We start from the raw sequence: 17,178 nt of genomic DNA on the forward strand, positions 1-17,178 counted from the left end.
TTTATGCTACACTCAAACTTGAAAAAAGTGAAGTAGTGTCAGCCTAGCTGCGGAACCGTAGCTCTTAGGTCCTTTTGTTATTTGTTGACTATTTGCGGACCATAGATCGTCCGCAAATAGTCAAAAAATAACATAAGGACATAAGAGCTACGGTTCCGCAGCTAGTGTCAGCCGAGAACCAGCTTAAAATGACGTCATTTATAAAATTTCTAACAACAGGACTAACATCGATTACGTTCCGTATTTCAGTTCCCTTTTCAACAGAAATTTTGCTGGGAATAATTTATTTTGCAATATTTAGTAAATAGGTACTTATTGTCATGCCCTCAATAATGAAAACAATGATAAAGGGTATCTCAAATCATGACAAATGTTATAGGTGGTTTTTAAATTATAGTGATTTTTGTGATTATAAAATGTCATATTTTGTAAAATGAAAAAAAAAAAAAAAACAAACTGATGACCTTATTTTATTTTTCTTTAGTTTTCATTTTGCCAAAACGTTATGTATTAAAAGAATTACTTTTATGGACTTCATCCCCTTCACAGGTAACACCCGCCTCATGTTATTGGATGTAAACGATTAATAGTTTCATACTTTGACAGTTACAAAAACAGTTATGGGAGTTAACCTTTTTACTTCGTACTTTGATAAGAATTGCTTTGACTTAGCTGACAGCTTGCTAAATTGATTTTGGTTGATCAACATTTATCATACATGTTAAAACACTCCGTTTAAAGCATAATTTTCAATTTTAATATCAGTATATGAGTGTAAAATGAGATTGAGTGGTCGTTACGTAGGGACTTTTATCATTACGTTCATATTAGTTGTAACATTTAAATCTCTGCTTTATTTGGAAGAAGTCAACTTTTTATTCAAAAAGGGAATGAACTCGAAAGAGGAGTATTTACGTAACATTCAAAAATCAGAGTTTATTCAAAACCTTACTTTTTTAAGTCAGAATTCGAATATAAGAAATTTAGGAAAGATATTTATATCTGCTGAAGAGTTCAGGAAATACAGTTATATTAAAACAGGAAATGTTTTAATAGATAACTATGGAAGTAATAATTATATGAATAATGGAGAAAACGGAAGAGGGGTTACGTTTGTAGGTGAAGAAAAGAAAAAAGTTAAGGAGTTGTTAAAGAAACACCAAATTAATGTTCTAGCTAGTGATATAATACCTTTGAATAGACTTCTTCCGGATTCTAGACCACCTAGGTAAGATTTAAATGATGAAGGAGATAGTTAAAATTGAAGTCTAAATTGGTTTTTGTTTTTCTGAGAATTTGATTTGATGGCAGATCTTTGATATTTTATGTTGAATATATTCATTCACATTTCAATATATAAAGCTTGACACGACTGAAAGTTGATTCGCAGATCTCATTTGGCTACTTTATGTCGTTTGGTTGTGTAGTTACGTAAATCCCTAGCTCCATTTATTTGTATTTAAAACGCAGGCCTTTAAACCATCAAGACATGAAGGTTGTTTTTTTACATTTTCAAAGAAGATGTTATGATAATACTTTTTTAGACTCTTAAATCCGAAAACAAAAAAGTATAATAAATCTGTTACATACCACCCTTTACATATTCATATGATTTTGTCAATAACAACAACAATATACTTTATTTTGAAACACTCAGACACATATATACATGTGTAACAAGAGGCAGAATACATAATCATATTATGGTTGCTACAGAACAATGTTAACATAATCATATAATTATATTAAAGAGATCATAATTACAATATTTTAACTAATTTGATAATGAAAAGTGATAAGTTCTTCATAACTTTATTATTGCAAAATGAAAGCAGTCATTTCATTTTCTCAACACATGGATACCTGTGGTAATATTCTGAAATATGCTTATTTTCTTATATATTTAACAATAACAGATTGGCACTCAAATATATAGTGAAACTCAGTTCCAATTGACAAGGAGAAGAGATGACACTGTCTTTCATCTCTAGGAATTCCATTCCATGAGATGACACTGTCTTTCAACACTGTCTTTCATCTCTAGGAATTCCATTCCATGAGACGACACTGTCTTTCAACACTGTCTTTCATCTCTAGGAATTCCATTCCATGAGATGACACTGTCTTTCAACACTGTCTTTCATCTCTAGGAATTCCATTCCATGAGATGACACTGTCTTTCAACACTGTCTTTCATCTCTAGGAATTCCATTCCATGAGATGACACTGTCTTTCAACACTGTCTTTCATCTCTAGGAATTCCATTCCATGAGACGACACTGTCTTTCAACACTGTCTTTCATCTCTAGGAATTCCATTCCATGAGACGACACTGTCTTTCATCTCTAGGAATTCCATTCCATGAGACGACACTGTCTTTCAACACTGTCTTTCATCTCTAGGAATTCCATTCCATGAGATGACACTGTCTTTCAACACTGTCTTTCATCTCTAGGAATTCCATTCCATGAGACGACACTGTCTTTCAACACTGTCTTTCATCTCTAGGAATTCCATTCCATGAGATGACACTGTCTTTCAACACTGTCTTTCATCTCTAGGAATTCCATTCCATGAGATGACACTGTCTTTCAACACTGTCTTTCATCTCTAGGAATTCCATTCCATGAGACGACACTGTCTTTCAACACTGTCTTTCATCTCTAGGAATTCCATTCCATGAGATGACACTGTCTTTCAACACTGTCTTTCATCTCTAGGAATTCCATTCCATGAGACGACACTGTCTTTCAACACTGTCTTTCATCTCTAGGAATTCCATTCCATGAGATGACACTGTCTTTCAACACTGTCTTTCATCTCTAGGAATTCCATTCCATGAGACGACACTGTCTTTCAACACTGTCTTTCATCTCTAGGAATTCCATTCCATGAGATGACACTGTCTTTCAACACTGTCTTTCATCTCTAGGAATTCCATTCCATGAGACGACACTGTCTTTCATCTCTAGGAATTCCATTCCATGAGACGACACTGTCTTTCAACACTGTCTTTCATCTCTAGGAATTCCATTCCATGAGATGACACTGTCTTTCAACACTGTCTTTCATCTCTAGGAATTCCATTCCATGAGACGACACTGTCTTTCAACACTGTCTTTCATCTCTAGGAATTCCATTCCATGAGATGACACTGTCTTTCAACACTGTCTTTCATCTCTAGGAATTCCATTCCATGAGACGACACTGTCTTTCATCTCTAGGAATTCCATTCCATGAGACGACACTGTCTTTCAACACTGTCTTTCATCTCTAGGAATTCCATTCCATGAGATGACACTGTCTTTCAACACTGTCTTTCATCTCTAGGAATTCCATTCCATGAGACGACACTGTCTTTCAACACTGTCTTTCATCTCTAGGAATTCCATTCCATGAGATGACACTGTCTTTCAACACTGTCTTTCATCTCTAGGAATTCCATTCCATGAGATGACACTGTCTTTCAACACTGTCTTTCATCTCTAGGAATTCCATTCCATGAGACGACACTGTCTTTCAACACTGTCTTTCATCTCTAGGAATTCCATTCCATGAGATGACACTGTCTTTCAACACTGTCTTTCATCTCTAGGAATTCCATTCCATGAGACGACACTGTCTTTCATCTCTAGGAATTCCATTCCATGAGACGACACTGTCTTTCAACACTGTCTTTCATCTCTAGGAATTCCATTCCATGAGATGACACTGTCTTTCAACACTGTCTTTCATCTCTAGGAATTCCATTCCATGAGACGACACTGTCTTTCATCTCTAGGAATTCCATTCCATGAGATGACACTGTCTTTCAACACTGTCTTTCATCTCTAGGAATTCCATTCCATGAGACGACACTGTCTTTCATCTCTAGGAATTCCATTCCATGAGACGACACTGTCTTTCAACACTGTCTTTCATCTCTAGGAATTCCATTCCATGAGATGACACTGTCTTTCAACACTGTCTTTCATCTCTAGGAATTCCATTCCATGAGACGACACTGTCTTTCAACACTGTCTTTCATCTCTAGGAATTCCATTCCATGAGATGACACTGTCTTTCAACACTGTCTTTCATCTCTAGGAATTCCATTCCATGAGACGACACTGTCTTTCATCTCTAGGAATTCCATTCCATGAGACGACACTGTCTTTCAACACTGTCTTTCATCTCTAGGAATTCCATTCCATGAGATGACACTGTCTTTCAACACTGTCTTTCATCTCTAGGAATTCCATTCCATGAGACGACACTGTCTTTCAACACTGTCTTTCATCTCTAGGAATTCCATTCCATGAGATGACACTGTCTTTCAACACTGTCTTTCATCTCTAGGAATTCCATTCCATGAGATGACACTGTCTTTCAACACTGTCTTTCATCTCTAGGAATTCCATTCCATGAGACGACACTGTCTTTCAACACTGTCTTTCATCTCTAGGAATTCCATTCCATGAGATGACACTGTCTTTCAACACTGTCTTTCATCTCTAGGAATTCCATTCCATGAGACGACACTGTCTTTCATCTCTAGGAATTCCATTCCATGAGACGACACTGTCTTTCAACACTGTCTTTCATCTCTAGGAATTCCATTCCATGAGATGACACTGTCTTTCAACACTGTCTTTCATCTCTAGGAATTCCATTCCATGAGACGACACTGTCTTTCATCTCTAGGAATTCCATTCCATGAGATGACACTGTATTTCAACACTGTCTTTCATCTCTAGGAATTCCATTCCATGAGACGACACTGTCTTTCATCTCTAGGAATTCCATTCCATGAGACGACACTGTCTTTCAACACTGTCTTTCATCTCTAGGAATTCCATTCCATGAGATGACACTGTCTTTCAACACTGTCTTTCATCTCTAGGAATTCCATTCCATGAGACGACACTGTCTTTCAACACTGTCTTTCATCTCTAGGAATTCCATTCCATGAGATGACACTGTCTTTCAACACTGTCTTTCATCTCTAGGAATTCCATTCCATGAGATGACACTGTCTTTCAACACTGTCTTTCATCTCTAGGAATTCCATTCCATGAGACGACACTGTCTTTCAACACTGTCTTTCATCTCTAGGAATTCCATTCCATGAGATGACACTGTCTTTCAACACTGTCTTTCATCTCTAGGAATTCCATTCCATGAGACGACACTGTCTTTCATCTCTAGGAATTCCATTCCATGAGACGACACTGTCTTTCAACACTGTCTTTCATCTCTAGGAATTCCATTCCATGAGATGACACTGTCTTTCAACACTGTCTTTCATCTCTAGGAATTCCATTCCATGAGACGACACTGTCTTTCAACACTGTCTTTCATCTCTAGGAATTCCATTCCATGAGATGACACTGTCTTTCAACACTGTCTTTCATCTCTAGGAATTCCATTCCATGAGACGACACTGTCTTTCATCTCTAGGAATTCCATTCCATGAGACGACACTGTCTTTCAACACTGTCTTTCATCTCTAGGAATTCCATTCCATGAGATGACACTGTCTTTCAACACTGTCTTTCATCTCTAGGAATTCCATTCCATGAGACGACACTGTCTTTCATCTCTAGGAATTCCATTCCATGAGACGACACTGTCTTTCAACACTGTCTTTCATCTCTAGGAATTCCATTCCATGAGATGACACTGTCTTTCAACACTGTCTTTCATCTCTAGGAATTCCATTCCATGAGATGACACTGTCTTTCATCTCTAGGAATTCCATTTCATCTCACTGTTTCTATTGGTATTTTTAAGGTTGCAGCATCGCAGTTTAGTAATATTTTTACGATCCGCAAATGAGAGTCTTAATAAATATTTTTCTAAGCCAAAGTCGATTTTGAAAAGACCATAATATTCCCCCCTCGATGAGTTTTGGATTTGACTGTACCACTGTTGGATGAATTCGTCTGTTAATCTTTGCTTAATATTCGTTTTTATCTGAAAAAAAAGTAAAATCACAAAAATACTGAACTCCGAGGAAAATTCTTTGTGGTAATAGTGATAATTCGTACTTAAAGTATTGAAAAAGCTAAAATAGCAAAAATACCTAGCTCCAAGGGAAATTCAAAACGGAAAGTCCCTAATCAAATGGCAAAATCAAAAGCTCAAACACATCAAACGAATGGATAACAACTGTCATATTCCTGACTTGGTACAGGCATTTTCTAATGTAGAAAATGGTAGATTGAACCTGGTTTTATAGCTAGCTAAACCTCTCACTTGTATGACAGTCGCATTGAATTGGATCTATCTTTGATTGAATATTCCATATAAAGCTAAGTCCAGTATTGTCAAATATGGATTTAACATGTTCAATCCGTTTAAACTTATGCAATCCGGATTCGTTCAATTTGAACATTGTATGGTACAAAATGGGAGAAAGTTTGTGATTATTGCAAATAATTCTGTTCCAAAAATTAACTATTCTAATTTTAATTATGATATCGATCGGACATCGACCAAGCTCACCATAAATCGTGAAATTTGGAGTTGTTGTTCTAACGCCTAGGATATTTCTACAAAACTGTAGGTGTATCTTTTCTAAAATGTAAGTGTTTTAAAAACCCCACACCTCACAGCCGTAGATAAGAACTGGCAGTACGAGGGTATCAAAAAGTCTTAGTTGTAATTGTCAGATATATATCAGTAAGGGCTTACTGTTAAGTTACAATAATTATGCATTGTCTTTTATATTAGATGAAGGATTTAAAGTTAACTGCACAAACTGTAGACATAGCAATATTTCAAATCTATTCTTCAATATTAACATGAATAAGGGTACCCAAACAAGAAGTCTTACATGTATCATAAGAACAAAACGATAATTAAAAGTCATATGTACAGGGATTGTCTTTCCTTAGCAAACACGCTTAGATATTATGACAGATGCTGACCTTTTAACCCTCTATTGCTATGTTTGCAGAAGACAAGCTGCTTCATCAATCCGTTTAATGTCACTAAAGACCCAACGATATACCACTTGACAATTGTTTTGATGATACGTGCGGATATTTTGACAAATTGACATATTTCATGTAAAAAAATGTTTTCACTATTTAGATATTGATAGTTAAATTTATTCGGCAAATCTTTATAACAAGAAGTAATGCCAATTTCTTCCCAAGAGGAAACTAACAAAAATCGTAGTGTCACAGCTCTATTTTTGGGGGGTTAAATTAAAGCTTAACTCGTACATGCTTGTTAAAATTCTCCAATCCTGAATTAAAAACTTTCGCATTAGCTTTATAGGAACTTAGTAGAATAACAGAGCGGATATCATGTTCTGTATCCAGAGACTTGTTAACACATAAAGTAAAAAGACTGATTTATTTTATATCTTTGGAAGAAGTAACAAGGAAATGGGTCTTTGGGATGAAGTCAATTAGATATAAGTCAATTTCACTTACCTGATAACGTAGTGTCAGAGTATGCTCCTTTATCATGCTTGACATGATAATTATGTTAGTTTTAAATAATATATTTTTTATATGAATAAAGCAATTTTCTCATTTCTTCTGCAAGAATGCGAACCGGAAACTCTTATGTAGGGACACATATTTTTGTTATTATCATTTTAACTTTCTTCGCTATAAAATTTGAACCTGTCCTACCTTTGTAGAGACCTTTCAACACACCTCACTTCAAATGCCTTTGAGCAGGTTACAAAAACTTGATTAATTGATCGAGTGTAGTTTGATTAGGAATGTACAGTGGCAAATATTTCATGCATATTCAGGACGAAGGAATGTTCGAAAACGGTACATACTATTCAAAATATTTGACGAAAATTGAGACAATAGTAAGCTATGTATGGATAATCATACTGAAGTATTGTGACAATTGTCAGCTGTTTGAAGATAATCATACTGACGTATGGGGACAATTGTCAGCTGTATGATGATAATCAAACTGAGTCAGATGTATGAAGATAATCATACTGATGCATGGTGACAATTGTCAGCTGTATGAAGATAACCATACTGAAGTATGGTGACAATTGTCAGCTGTATGAAGATAATCATACTGAAGTATGGTGAGTATGGTGACAATTGTCAGCTGTATGAAGATAATCATACTGAAGTATGGTGACAATTGTCAGCTGTATGAAGATAATCATACTGACGTATGGTAACGATTGTCAGATGTATGAAGATAATCATACTGAAGCATGGTGACAATTGTCAGCTGTATGAGGATAATCATACTGAAGTATGGTGACAATAGTCAGCTATATGGAGAAAATCATACTGAAGCATAGTGACAATTGTCAGCTATATGAAGATAATCATACTGAAGTATGGTGACAATTGTCAGCTGTATGAAGACAGTCATACTGAAGCATAGTGACAATTGTCAGCTATATGAAGATAATCATACTGACATATGGTGACAATTGTCAGCTGTATGAAGATAATCATACTGAAGCATGGTGACAATTGTCAGTTGTATGAAGTTAATCATACTGAAGTATGGTGACAATTGTCAGCTGTATGGAGATAATCATACTGAAGTATGGTGACAATAGTCAGCTATATGGAGATAATCATACTGAAGCATGGTGACAATAGTCGGCTATATGGAGATAATCATACTGACATATGGTGACAATAGTCAGCTATATGGAGATAACCATACGAAAGCATAGTGACAATAGTCAGCTATATGGAGATAATCATACTGAAGCATGGTGACAATAGTCAGCTATATGGAGATAATCATGCTGAAGTATGGTGACAATTGTCAGCTATATGGAGATAATCATACTGAAGCATAGTGACAATTGTCAGCTGTATGAAGATAATCATACTGAAGTATGGTGACTATTGTCATCTGTATGAAGATAATCATACTGAAGCATGGTGACAATTGTCAGCTGTATGAAGATAATCATACTGAAGTATGGTAACGATTGTCAGATGTATGAAGATAATCTTTCTAAAGTATTAAACATTTATTGTTTAGCTTTAGAAAAAAGTTAAATCCAGACAACCAAATACTACTCAGCCCTATAATTGCTACTGAGGAAAATATCTTATATAATACGACGAATACAAATATTGCTAAGTATTTTTTCTTCGATCGTATGCTCACTAAAAAATTTGAAATTTTAAACGCTTAAACTCATTGTTCTATTTTTTTTTGCCTCTTTTTTCATCAATATAAATATATATATATATTATATATATATATATATTGTGTTATTTGTTTTATCAATGCCTATCTGGATAAAGTTAAAAAAAAAAAGAGATATAAAAATAATGGCAGTTTTACAATCGTCATCATTTTAATTAATTCAGCGATGTAAATTAATACGGTGTATCTTATTTACAAAAACACATTATTGTCAATGCAAAATGATAGTTTTCAATGATGTTATTGAGAAGCATGATCAATGCAGGCTATCTAATTTCATTTATAGACGTTTTGGTGTAAATATCCATACTATAATTACCTTAAATGTCTTCTCTAATAACGGCTGTCGTCATCTTGTTGATCGTTGCAATATCTGTTGCATCAGGTTATACGACAACCTTTACCACTCTAGTCAATTAATCGCCGTAATAAACACCCAAAGAATTATTGCTGTCCCTAAAAAAATGTGTTTAGTCGTAATCTTAGCATCAGACGAAAGACCTACTTTTTTTTATTTTTCTTAAGACAAGAATTGTTTTGTCTTAATGTTAGGATAACAGATAATATATCTTATTTCAACGAACTCTTAAAATTGTCACATGACTTATGTTGCAGGACAGATTTAACTCTCATGATGGTCAATTTATTAGCGACAGGATAACATTATAATGTTCGTTTCATGCACAAGCTTTGTATGCACATGTATGCAAATGTATGCAAATGAATGTAAATAAACATGTAGGCGTATACTGATTTTCAAGCTTGAATTAATAACTTATCAAAGTATTCAATTGTATTCTATGAATCGACAAAGTTAAGTCCCAAATTTAAACAAAGATCGGTCTTGTATCTTTGGTGAGGTTTTGGAACCACTGGGTCCATGCTAATGCTGGTAACCACTGGGTCCATGCTAATGCTGGTCACTGGGTCCATGCTAATGCTGGTCACTGGGTCCATGCTAATGCTGGTAACCACTGGGTCCATGCTAATGCTGGTAACCACTGGGTCCATGCTAATGCTGGTAACCACTGGGTCCATGCTAATGCTGGTAACCACTGGGTCCATGTTAATGCTGGTCACTGGGTCCATGCTAATGCTGGTCACTGGGTCCATGCTAATGCTGGTAACCACTGGGTCCATGCTAATGCTGGTAACCACTGGGTCCATGCTAATGCTGGTAACCACTGGGTCCATGCTAATGCTGGTAACCCCTGGGTCCATGCTAATGCTGGTAACCACTGGGTCCATGCTAATGCTGGTAACCACTGGGTCCATGCTAATGCTGGTAGGCGTTTTGGAACCACTGGGTCCATGCTAATGCTGGTAGGCGTTTTGGAACCACTGGGTCCATGCTAATGCTGGTAGGCGTTTTGGAACCACTGGGTCCATGCTAATACTGGTAGGCGTTTTGGAACCACTGGGTCCATGCTAATACTGGTAGGCGTTTTGGAACCACTGGGTCCATGCTAATGCTGGTAGGCGTTTTGGAACCACTGGGTCCATGCTAATACTGGTAGGCGTTTTGGAACCACTGGGTCCATGCTAATACTGGTAGGCGTTTTGGAACCACTGGGTCCATGCTAATGTTGGTAGGCGTTTTCGTCACCGAGGGCATCACAATCCCAGAAGTCAGCACTGTTGTGATCGTTTATTTATTATTAAGATATTTATTTTCTGTAAATTTTCGGGGGTAGGGGAGGGTTTCACCTACCCAGTTGTCAACACTTCTGTTTTTACATTAAATATCATTGATACAGTCATTTTCGAGTTAAGTACCTTGTGTTATATTAAGGTATATAGGATTTTTTTTCAGAGACAAGTGCCTGTGGTATTTGACAAAAACTTTTCAATACTCATTAAATCCATATTTGAATTGACCTTTCAACTACTTTGATTCTAGCTCCAATATTAGTTTTTAATATGTAGACGAAACGCGCGTCTGTTAACAAGTTTTAAGCCTAATAGCCTTAGTGATTTGGTGTTATATATATCACCCTGAATCACCTAGTCACTTTCTTATTTAACGGTCGTGTTCGTTATTTCCAAATATCTATCAGTAATAAAAAATAATTTACTTTTTCGAATTTCATAACAATTATATGTGATCTTAAATATAGGACTGATGAAAATAAGTTCATTTTTTAAACTTACAGATTTTTTGTGGTGAAATTTAGTTCTTGATCCAAACCCAAGACAATTATCTAAACTTTTCTTTTTAATTATTGTACTTGAGACTAGTATTATGTGAAATACCATAAATGCTGACACATAAAACTGAACACAGTAATTTAAATGGATGATTCTGGCAAATTTTTAATTTTTCATTAGTTAATCCTGACTTTTTTTACATAAATTGTCATCCTGCCTTTTTTTTTTACTCAAAACTCCCCCCCCCCCCCCCCCCCCATAAAATCAAATGGTAGCTCCTTAAAATGACGAAGAAAGACAATTCAATCAAATTCATAACTCTTTCATATGTTCTACTGCTCAACTTCGTATTTGATGTGACATTCTCACTCTTTTGAACTGATCGCCACTGTTGAGTCATGTGAAGACGAGGCGCTCAACTGGCATACCAAATTATATACTTTGATTTGTTTTATTTTTTTTTATATAGTTTTATATAAAAACAATTGATTTTATTTAAGGATGTAGTCAGGTGAAATTAAAATAATATGGAACAAAAATTGATACTATAAATCAGAAGAGCATTAGTTAAGGAATGAAATAAGCTGAAAATATTGACAAGCTATGGAAATCTTTTTCGAGATATTTGATTTTTAAAAACTGGCGGGAAAAGGCTGACTCGGACTTTTACCTTATATTTAGCATTCAATTTGGCATTATTTGGGTCTCAAATCGTAAAAAATGAAATCTAGAATCTGCTTAAATTTTTGTAATGACCTTTTATGAGCTTTTGAAGTCTCCCTAAAAAGAAAAGTTTGTGATATGGGGCAAAATATGTTACCCTGTATCGGAGGAAAAAAACCAAGGAGTCCAAACATTTGACAAAAATTCATAAACCTGAAATTACTTCATCTTAAGGATCAAATGTTAGTCCTTACATAATCATAAGACATATGCAGTAGTTTATCAAAGTTGTCATCAAAATTGAATGTGTAGGTTAGAATTACATTACAGGTTTTTTATTGATATTAATTAAATATTTTTAAACATTAAAATTTCGGTAGGTTGAATTAATTGATTTTTCGATATTGATTCTGTTTATGAAACAAATTGAAAAGTTGCAGGTTTTTTCCAATTTTTTCATTAATATATTTATAAAAAAAACACAACATTAAAGCCTTAATTTATAGGTGTTGAAAATGTGTTATAAAGTTGTAATGCTTTATTGCGTAACGGTATTTAAGTCAATAAATAACTTAATTGATAACTGAATTTAATTAATTTTATTAACAATCTAATCTGGTTGTGAGAACTCAAACGTTGTAAAAAGATTTCCGTTTTCAAGATACGATGTTTTTATGTTCACACAGTCGCTTATCTTTGGCATGAAACCTTCCCAACAGTTCCTGACATTTTTTGTTATTTAGTATGTAAATTCATTTGATAATTACTAGTCTAAAAGAAATTAATTTTGAGTTGTAAGAAAGGTTTTCAACAATTAAGCTAGTAAACAAGAAAAATAAAGACCGTATGTTATTTTAACGGTAAAATACAAATGTTAATATTTGAAAAGAGAGGCAAAAGATACCAAAGGGAAATTAACATGTAAACTAAGAAAAACATTCGAAGTCAATGAAACATGACCGGAGGTTAAGAGCCAAATAATCTCCATGAAAATAAGATATGCTAATGCTATTACAACGGCATACAATATATGATTGACTTATTATAACTGACATAATCACAAACTTTCGCATGTAAACTATGTAAAAATTTCAAATTCAATGAACCATGACTGAATGGGACGGGATCAAAAAACTTCCATGAATATGAGATGCTTAAGTGCTGATACTAGACTACACAAGGAATATCATTGACTTACCTTCAGTGATACCCCTCTGCTATACTAGACTACACATATAATATCATTGAATTACGTTCAGTGGTTCCCCTCTGCTGATACAAGATTACACAAAGAATATCATTGACTTTCATTCAGTGGTTGCCCTCTGCTGACACTAGACTACACACAGAATATCATTGACTTACCTTCAGTGGTTTCCCTCTGCTAATACTAGACTACACATAGCATATCATTAACTTACCTTCAGTGGTTCCCCTCTGCTGATACTAGACTACACATAGAATCTCATTAACTTACCTTCAGTGGTTCCCCTCTGCTGATACTAGACTACACATAGAATTTCATTGACTTACCTTCAGTCGTTCCCCTCTGCTGATACTAGACTACACATAGAATATCATTAACTTACCTTCAGTAGTTCCCCTCTGCTGATACAAGACTACAAATAGAATATCATTGACTTACCTTCAGTGGTTCCCCTCTACTGAAACTAGACTACACATAGAATATCATTGACTTACCTTCAATGGTTCCCATGTACTGATACTTGACTACACACATAATATCATTGATTCTCATTCAGTGGTTTCCCTATGCTGATACTAGACTACACATAGAATATCATTGACTTACCTTCAGTGGTTCAACTCTGCTGATATTAGACTACACATAGAATATCATTGACTTACCTTCAGTGGTTCTACTCTGCTGATATTAGACTACACACAGAATATCATTGACTTACCTTCAGTGGTTCTATCTGCTAATACTAGACTACACATAGAATATCATAGACTTACCTTCAGTGGTTCCCCTCTGCTGATACTAGACTACACATAGAATATCATTGACTTGCGTTCAGTGGATCCCCTCTGCTGATACTAGACTACACACATAATATCATTGACTTATCTTCAGTGGTTCCCCTCTGCTGATATAAGACTACACATAGAATATCATTGACTTACCTTCAGTGGTTCCCCTCTGTTGATACTAGACTACACATAAAATATCATTGACTTAACTTCAGTGGTTCCCCTCTGCTGATACTTCACTACATACAGAATATCATTGACTAACCTTCAGTGGTTCCCCTCTGCTGATACTAAACTACACATAGAATATCATTGACTTGCTTTCAGTGGTTTCCCCTGCTGATACTAGACTACACATAGAATATCATTGACTTACCTTCAGTGGTTCCCCTCTGCTGATACTAGACTACCTACAGAATATCATTGACTAACCTTCAGCGGTTCTCCTCTGCTGATACTAGACTACACACAGAATATCATTGAGATACCTTCAGTGGTTCCCCTCTGCTGATACTAAACTACACACAGAATATCATTGAGATACCTTTAGTGATTCCCCTTTGCTAATACTAGACTACACATAGAATATCATTGACTTGCCTTCAGTGGTTCCCACTGCTGATACTAGACTACACACAGAATATCATTGAGATACCTTCAGTGGTTCCCCTTTGCTGATACTAGACTACACATAGAACATCATTGCCTTGCCTTCAGTGGTTCCCCCTGCTGATACTAGACTACACATAGAACATCATTGACTTACCTTCAGTGGTTCCCATCTGCTGATACTAGACTAGACATAGAATATCATTAACTTACCTTCAGTGGTTCCCCTCTGCTGATACTAGACTACACATAGAATATCATTAACTTACCTTCAGTGGTTCACCTCTACTGATACTAGACTACACATAGAATTTCATTGACTTACCTTCAGTGGTTCCACTCTGCTGATACTAGACTACACATAGAATATCATTAACTTACCTTCAGTGGTTCCCCTCTGCTGATACAAGACTTTACATAGAATATTATTGACCTACTTTCAGTGGTTCCCCTCTACTGATACTAGACTACACATAGAATATTATTGACTTACCTTCAGTGGTTCCCCTCTACTGATACTTGACTACACACAGAATATCATTGATTTTCATTCAGTGGTTTCCCTTTGCTGATACTAGAATACACATAGAATATCATTGACTTACCTTTAGTGGTTCAACTCTGCTGATATTAGAATACACATAAAATATCATTGACTTACCTTCAGTGGTTCCACTCTGCTGATACTAGACTACACATAGAATATCATTAACTTACAATCAGTGGTTCCCCTCTGCTGATACAAGACTACATATAGAATATCATTGACTAACCTTCAGTGGTTCCCCTCTACTGATACTAGACTACACACAGAATATCATTGACTTACCTTCAGTGGTTCCCTTTTGCTAATACTAGACTACACATAGAATATCATTGCCTTGCCTTCAGTGGTTACCCCTGCTGATACTAGACTACACACAGAATATCATTGAGATACCTTCAGTGGTTCCCCTTTGCTGATACTAGACTACACATAAAATATCATTGACTTAACTTCAGATGTTCCCCTCTGCTGATACTAGACTACATACAGAATATCATTGACTAACCTTCAGTGGTTCCCCTCTGCTGATACTAGACTTCACAGAGAATATCATTGACTTGCTTTCAGTGGTTCCCCCTGCTGATACTAGACTACACATAGAATATCATTGACTTACCTTCAGTGGTTCCCCTCTGCTGATACTAGACTACACACAGAATATCATTGACTTACCTTCAGTGGTTCTCCTCTGCTGATACTAGACTACACACAAAATATCATTGACTCACGTTCAGTGGTTCCTCTCTGCTGATACTAGACTACACACAGAATATCATTGAGATACCTTCAGTGGTTCAACTCTGCTGATACTAGACTACACACAGAATATCATTGAGATACCTTCAGTGGTTCCCTTTTGCTAATACTAGACTACACATAGAATATCATTACCTTGCCTTCAGTGGTTCCCCCTGCTGATTCTAGACTACACACAGAATATCATTGAGATACCTTCAATGGTTCCCCTTTGCTGATACTAGACTACACATATAATATCATTGACTTGCCTTCAGTGGTTCCCCCTGCTGATACTAGACTACACATAGAACATCATTGACTTACCTTCAGTGGTTCCCATCTGCTGATACTAGACTACACATAGAATATCATTAACTTACCTTCAGTGGTTCTCCTCTGCTGATACTAGACTACACATAGAATATCATTAACTTACCTTCAGTGGTTCCCCTCTGCTGATACTAGACTACACATAGAATTTCATTGACTTACCTTCAGTGGTTCCACTGTGCTGATACTAGACTACACATAGAATATCATTAACTTACCTTCAGTGGTTCCCCTCTGCTGATACTAGACTACACATAGAATATCATTGACTTACCTTCAGTGGTTCCCCTCCACTGATACTAGACTACACATAGAATATCATTGACTTGCCTTCAGTGGTTCCCCCTGGTGATACTAGACTACACACAGAATATCATTGAGATACCTTCAGTGGTTCCCCTTTGCTGATACTAGACTACACATAGAATATCATTGACTTGCCTTCAGTGGTTCCCCCTGCTAATACTAGACTACACATAGAACATCATTGACTTACCTTCAGTGGTTCCCATCTGCTGATACTAGACTACACACAGAATATCATTGTCTTACCTTCAGTGGTTCCCCTCAGATCGACTTAATCAGAAACTTTCTCATGTAAGCCAAACAAAAGTTTCAAGGTCAATAGACCATGACTGAGGGGCTGGCCCAGTAATTCTCATGGATTTGAGTTGTGTTTATGCTTGCCTAGTTTAACTGCATACCAAAAATGTTTGACTTACCATTCGTGGTTCCCCTTACAGTTATCTTATCTCAAACTTTAACAAATTGTTTACGTCGACCACGCCGGAAAAGCACACCTAAGTCTTGCCTTCAACGAGGCGAGACAGAAATTACAAGATACCCACGGCGAATGTAAAACACGGCTCATTGATTTCGAAAATCAGAAACTTCTATCAATCTATCAAATGAATAGGAACCTTCGTGGCAGAGTAGTCTAAGTAGTCGAACTACTGTATCACTAGCCTGTCTACACTGAGGTTGTGAGTTCGAATACC

At 36.0% G+C, this 17,178-nt stretch overlaps 1 protein-coding gene across 2 annotated transcripts in view; it reads left to right on the forward strand.

The window, feature by feature from the left end:
- The window catches only part of LOC127735940 (polypeptide N-acetylgalactosaminyltransferase 1-like), an 81,102-nt gene that overhangs the window by 38,182 nt on the left and 25,742 nt on the right, over positions 1-17,178 (forward strand). The window contains exon 1 of one of the 2 annotated variants that reach the window (XM_052246391.1): positions 780-1,228. The exons of the other annotated variant lie outside the window; for it this stretch is intronic. Within the exon in view, the coding sequence (XP_052102351.1) occupies positions 780-1,228 (449 nt within the window). Of the gene's footprint in view, positions 1-779; positions 1,229-17,178 lie in introns of those variants that run through there. 2 annotated transcript variants of the gene reach the window in all.

This window comes from Mytilus californianus, unplaced genomic scaffold (assembly GCF_021869535.1).
Source record: "Mytilus californianus isolate M0D057914Y unplaced genomic scaffold, xbMytCali1.0.p SCAF_3, whole genome shotgun sequence".
Classification (NCBI taxonomy): Eukaryota; Metazoa; Mollusca; class Bivalvia; order Mytilida; family Mytilidae; genus Mytilus; species Mytilus californianus.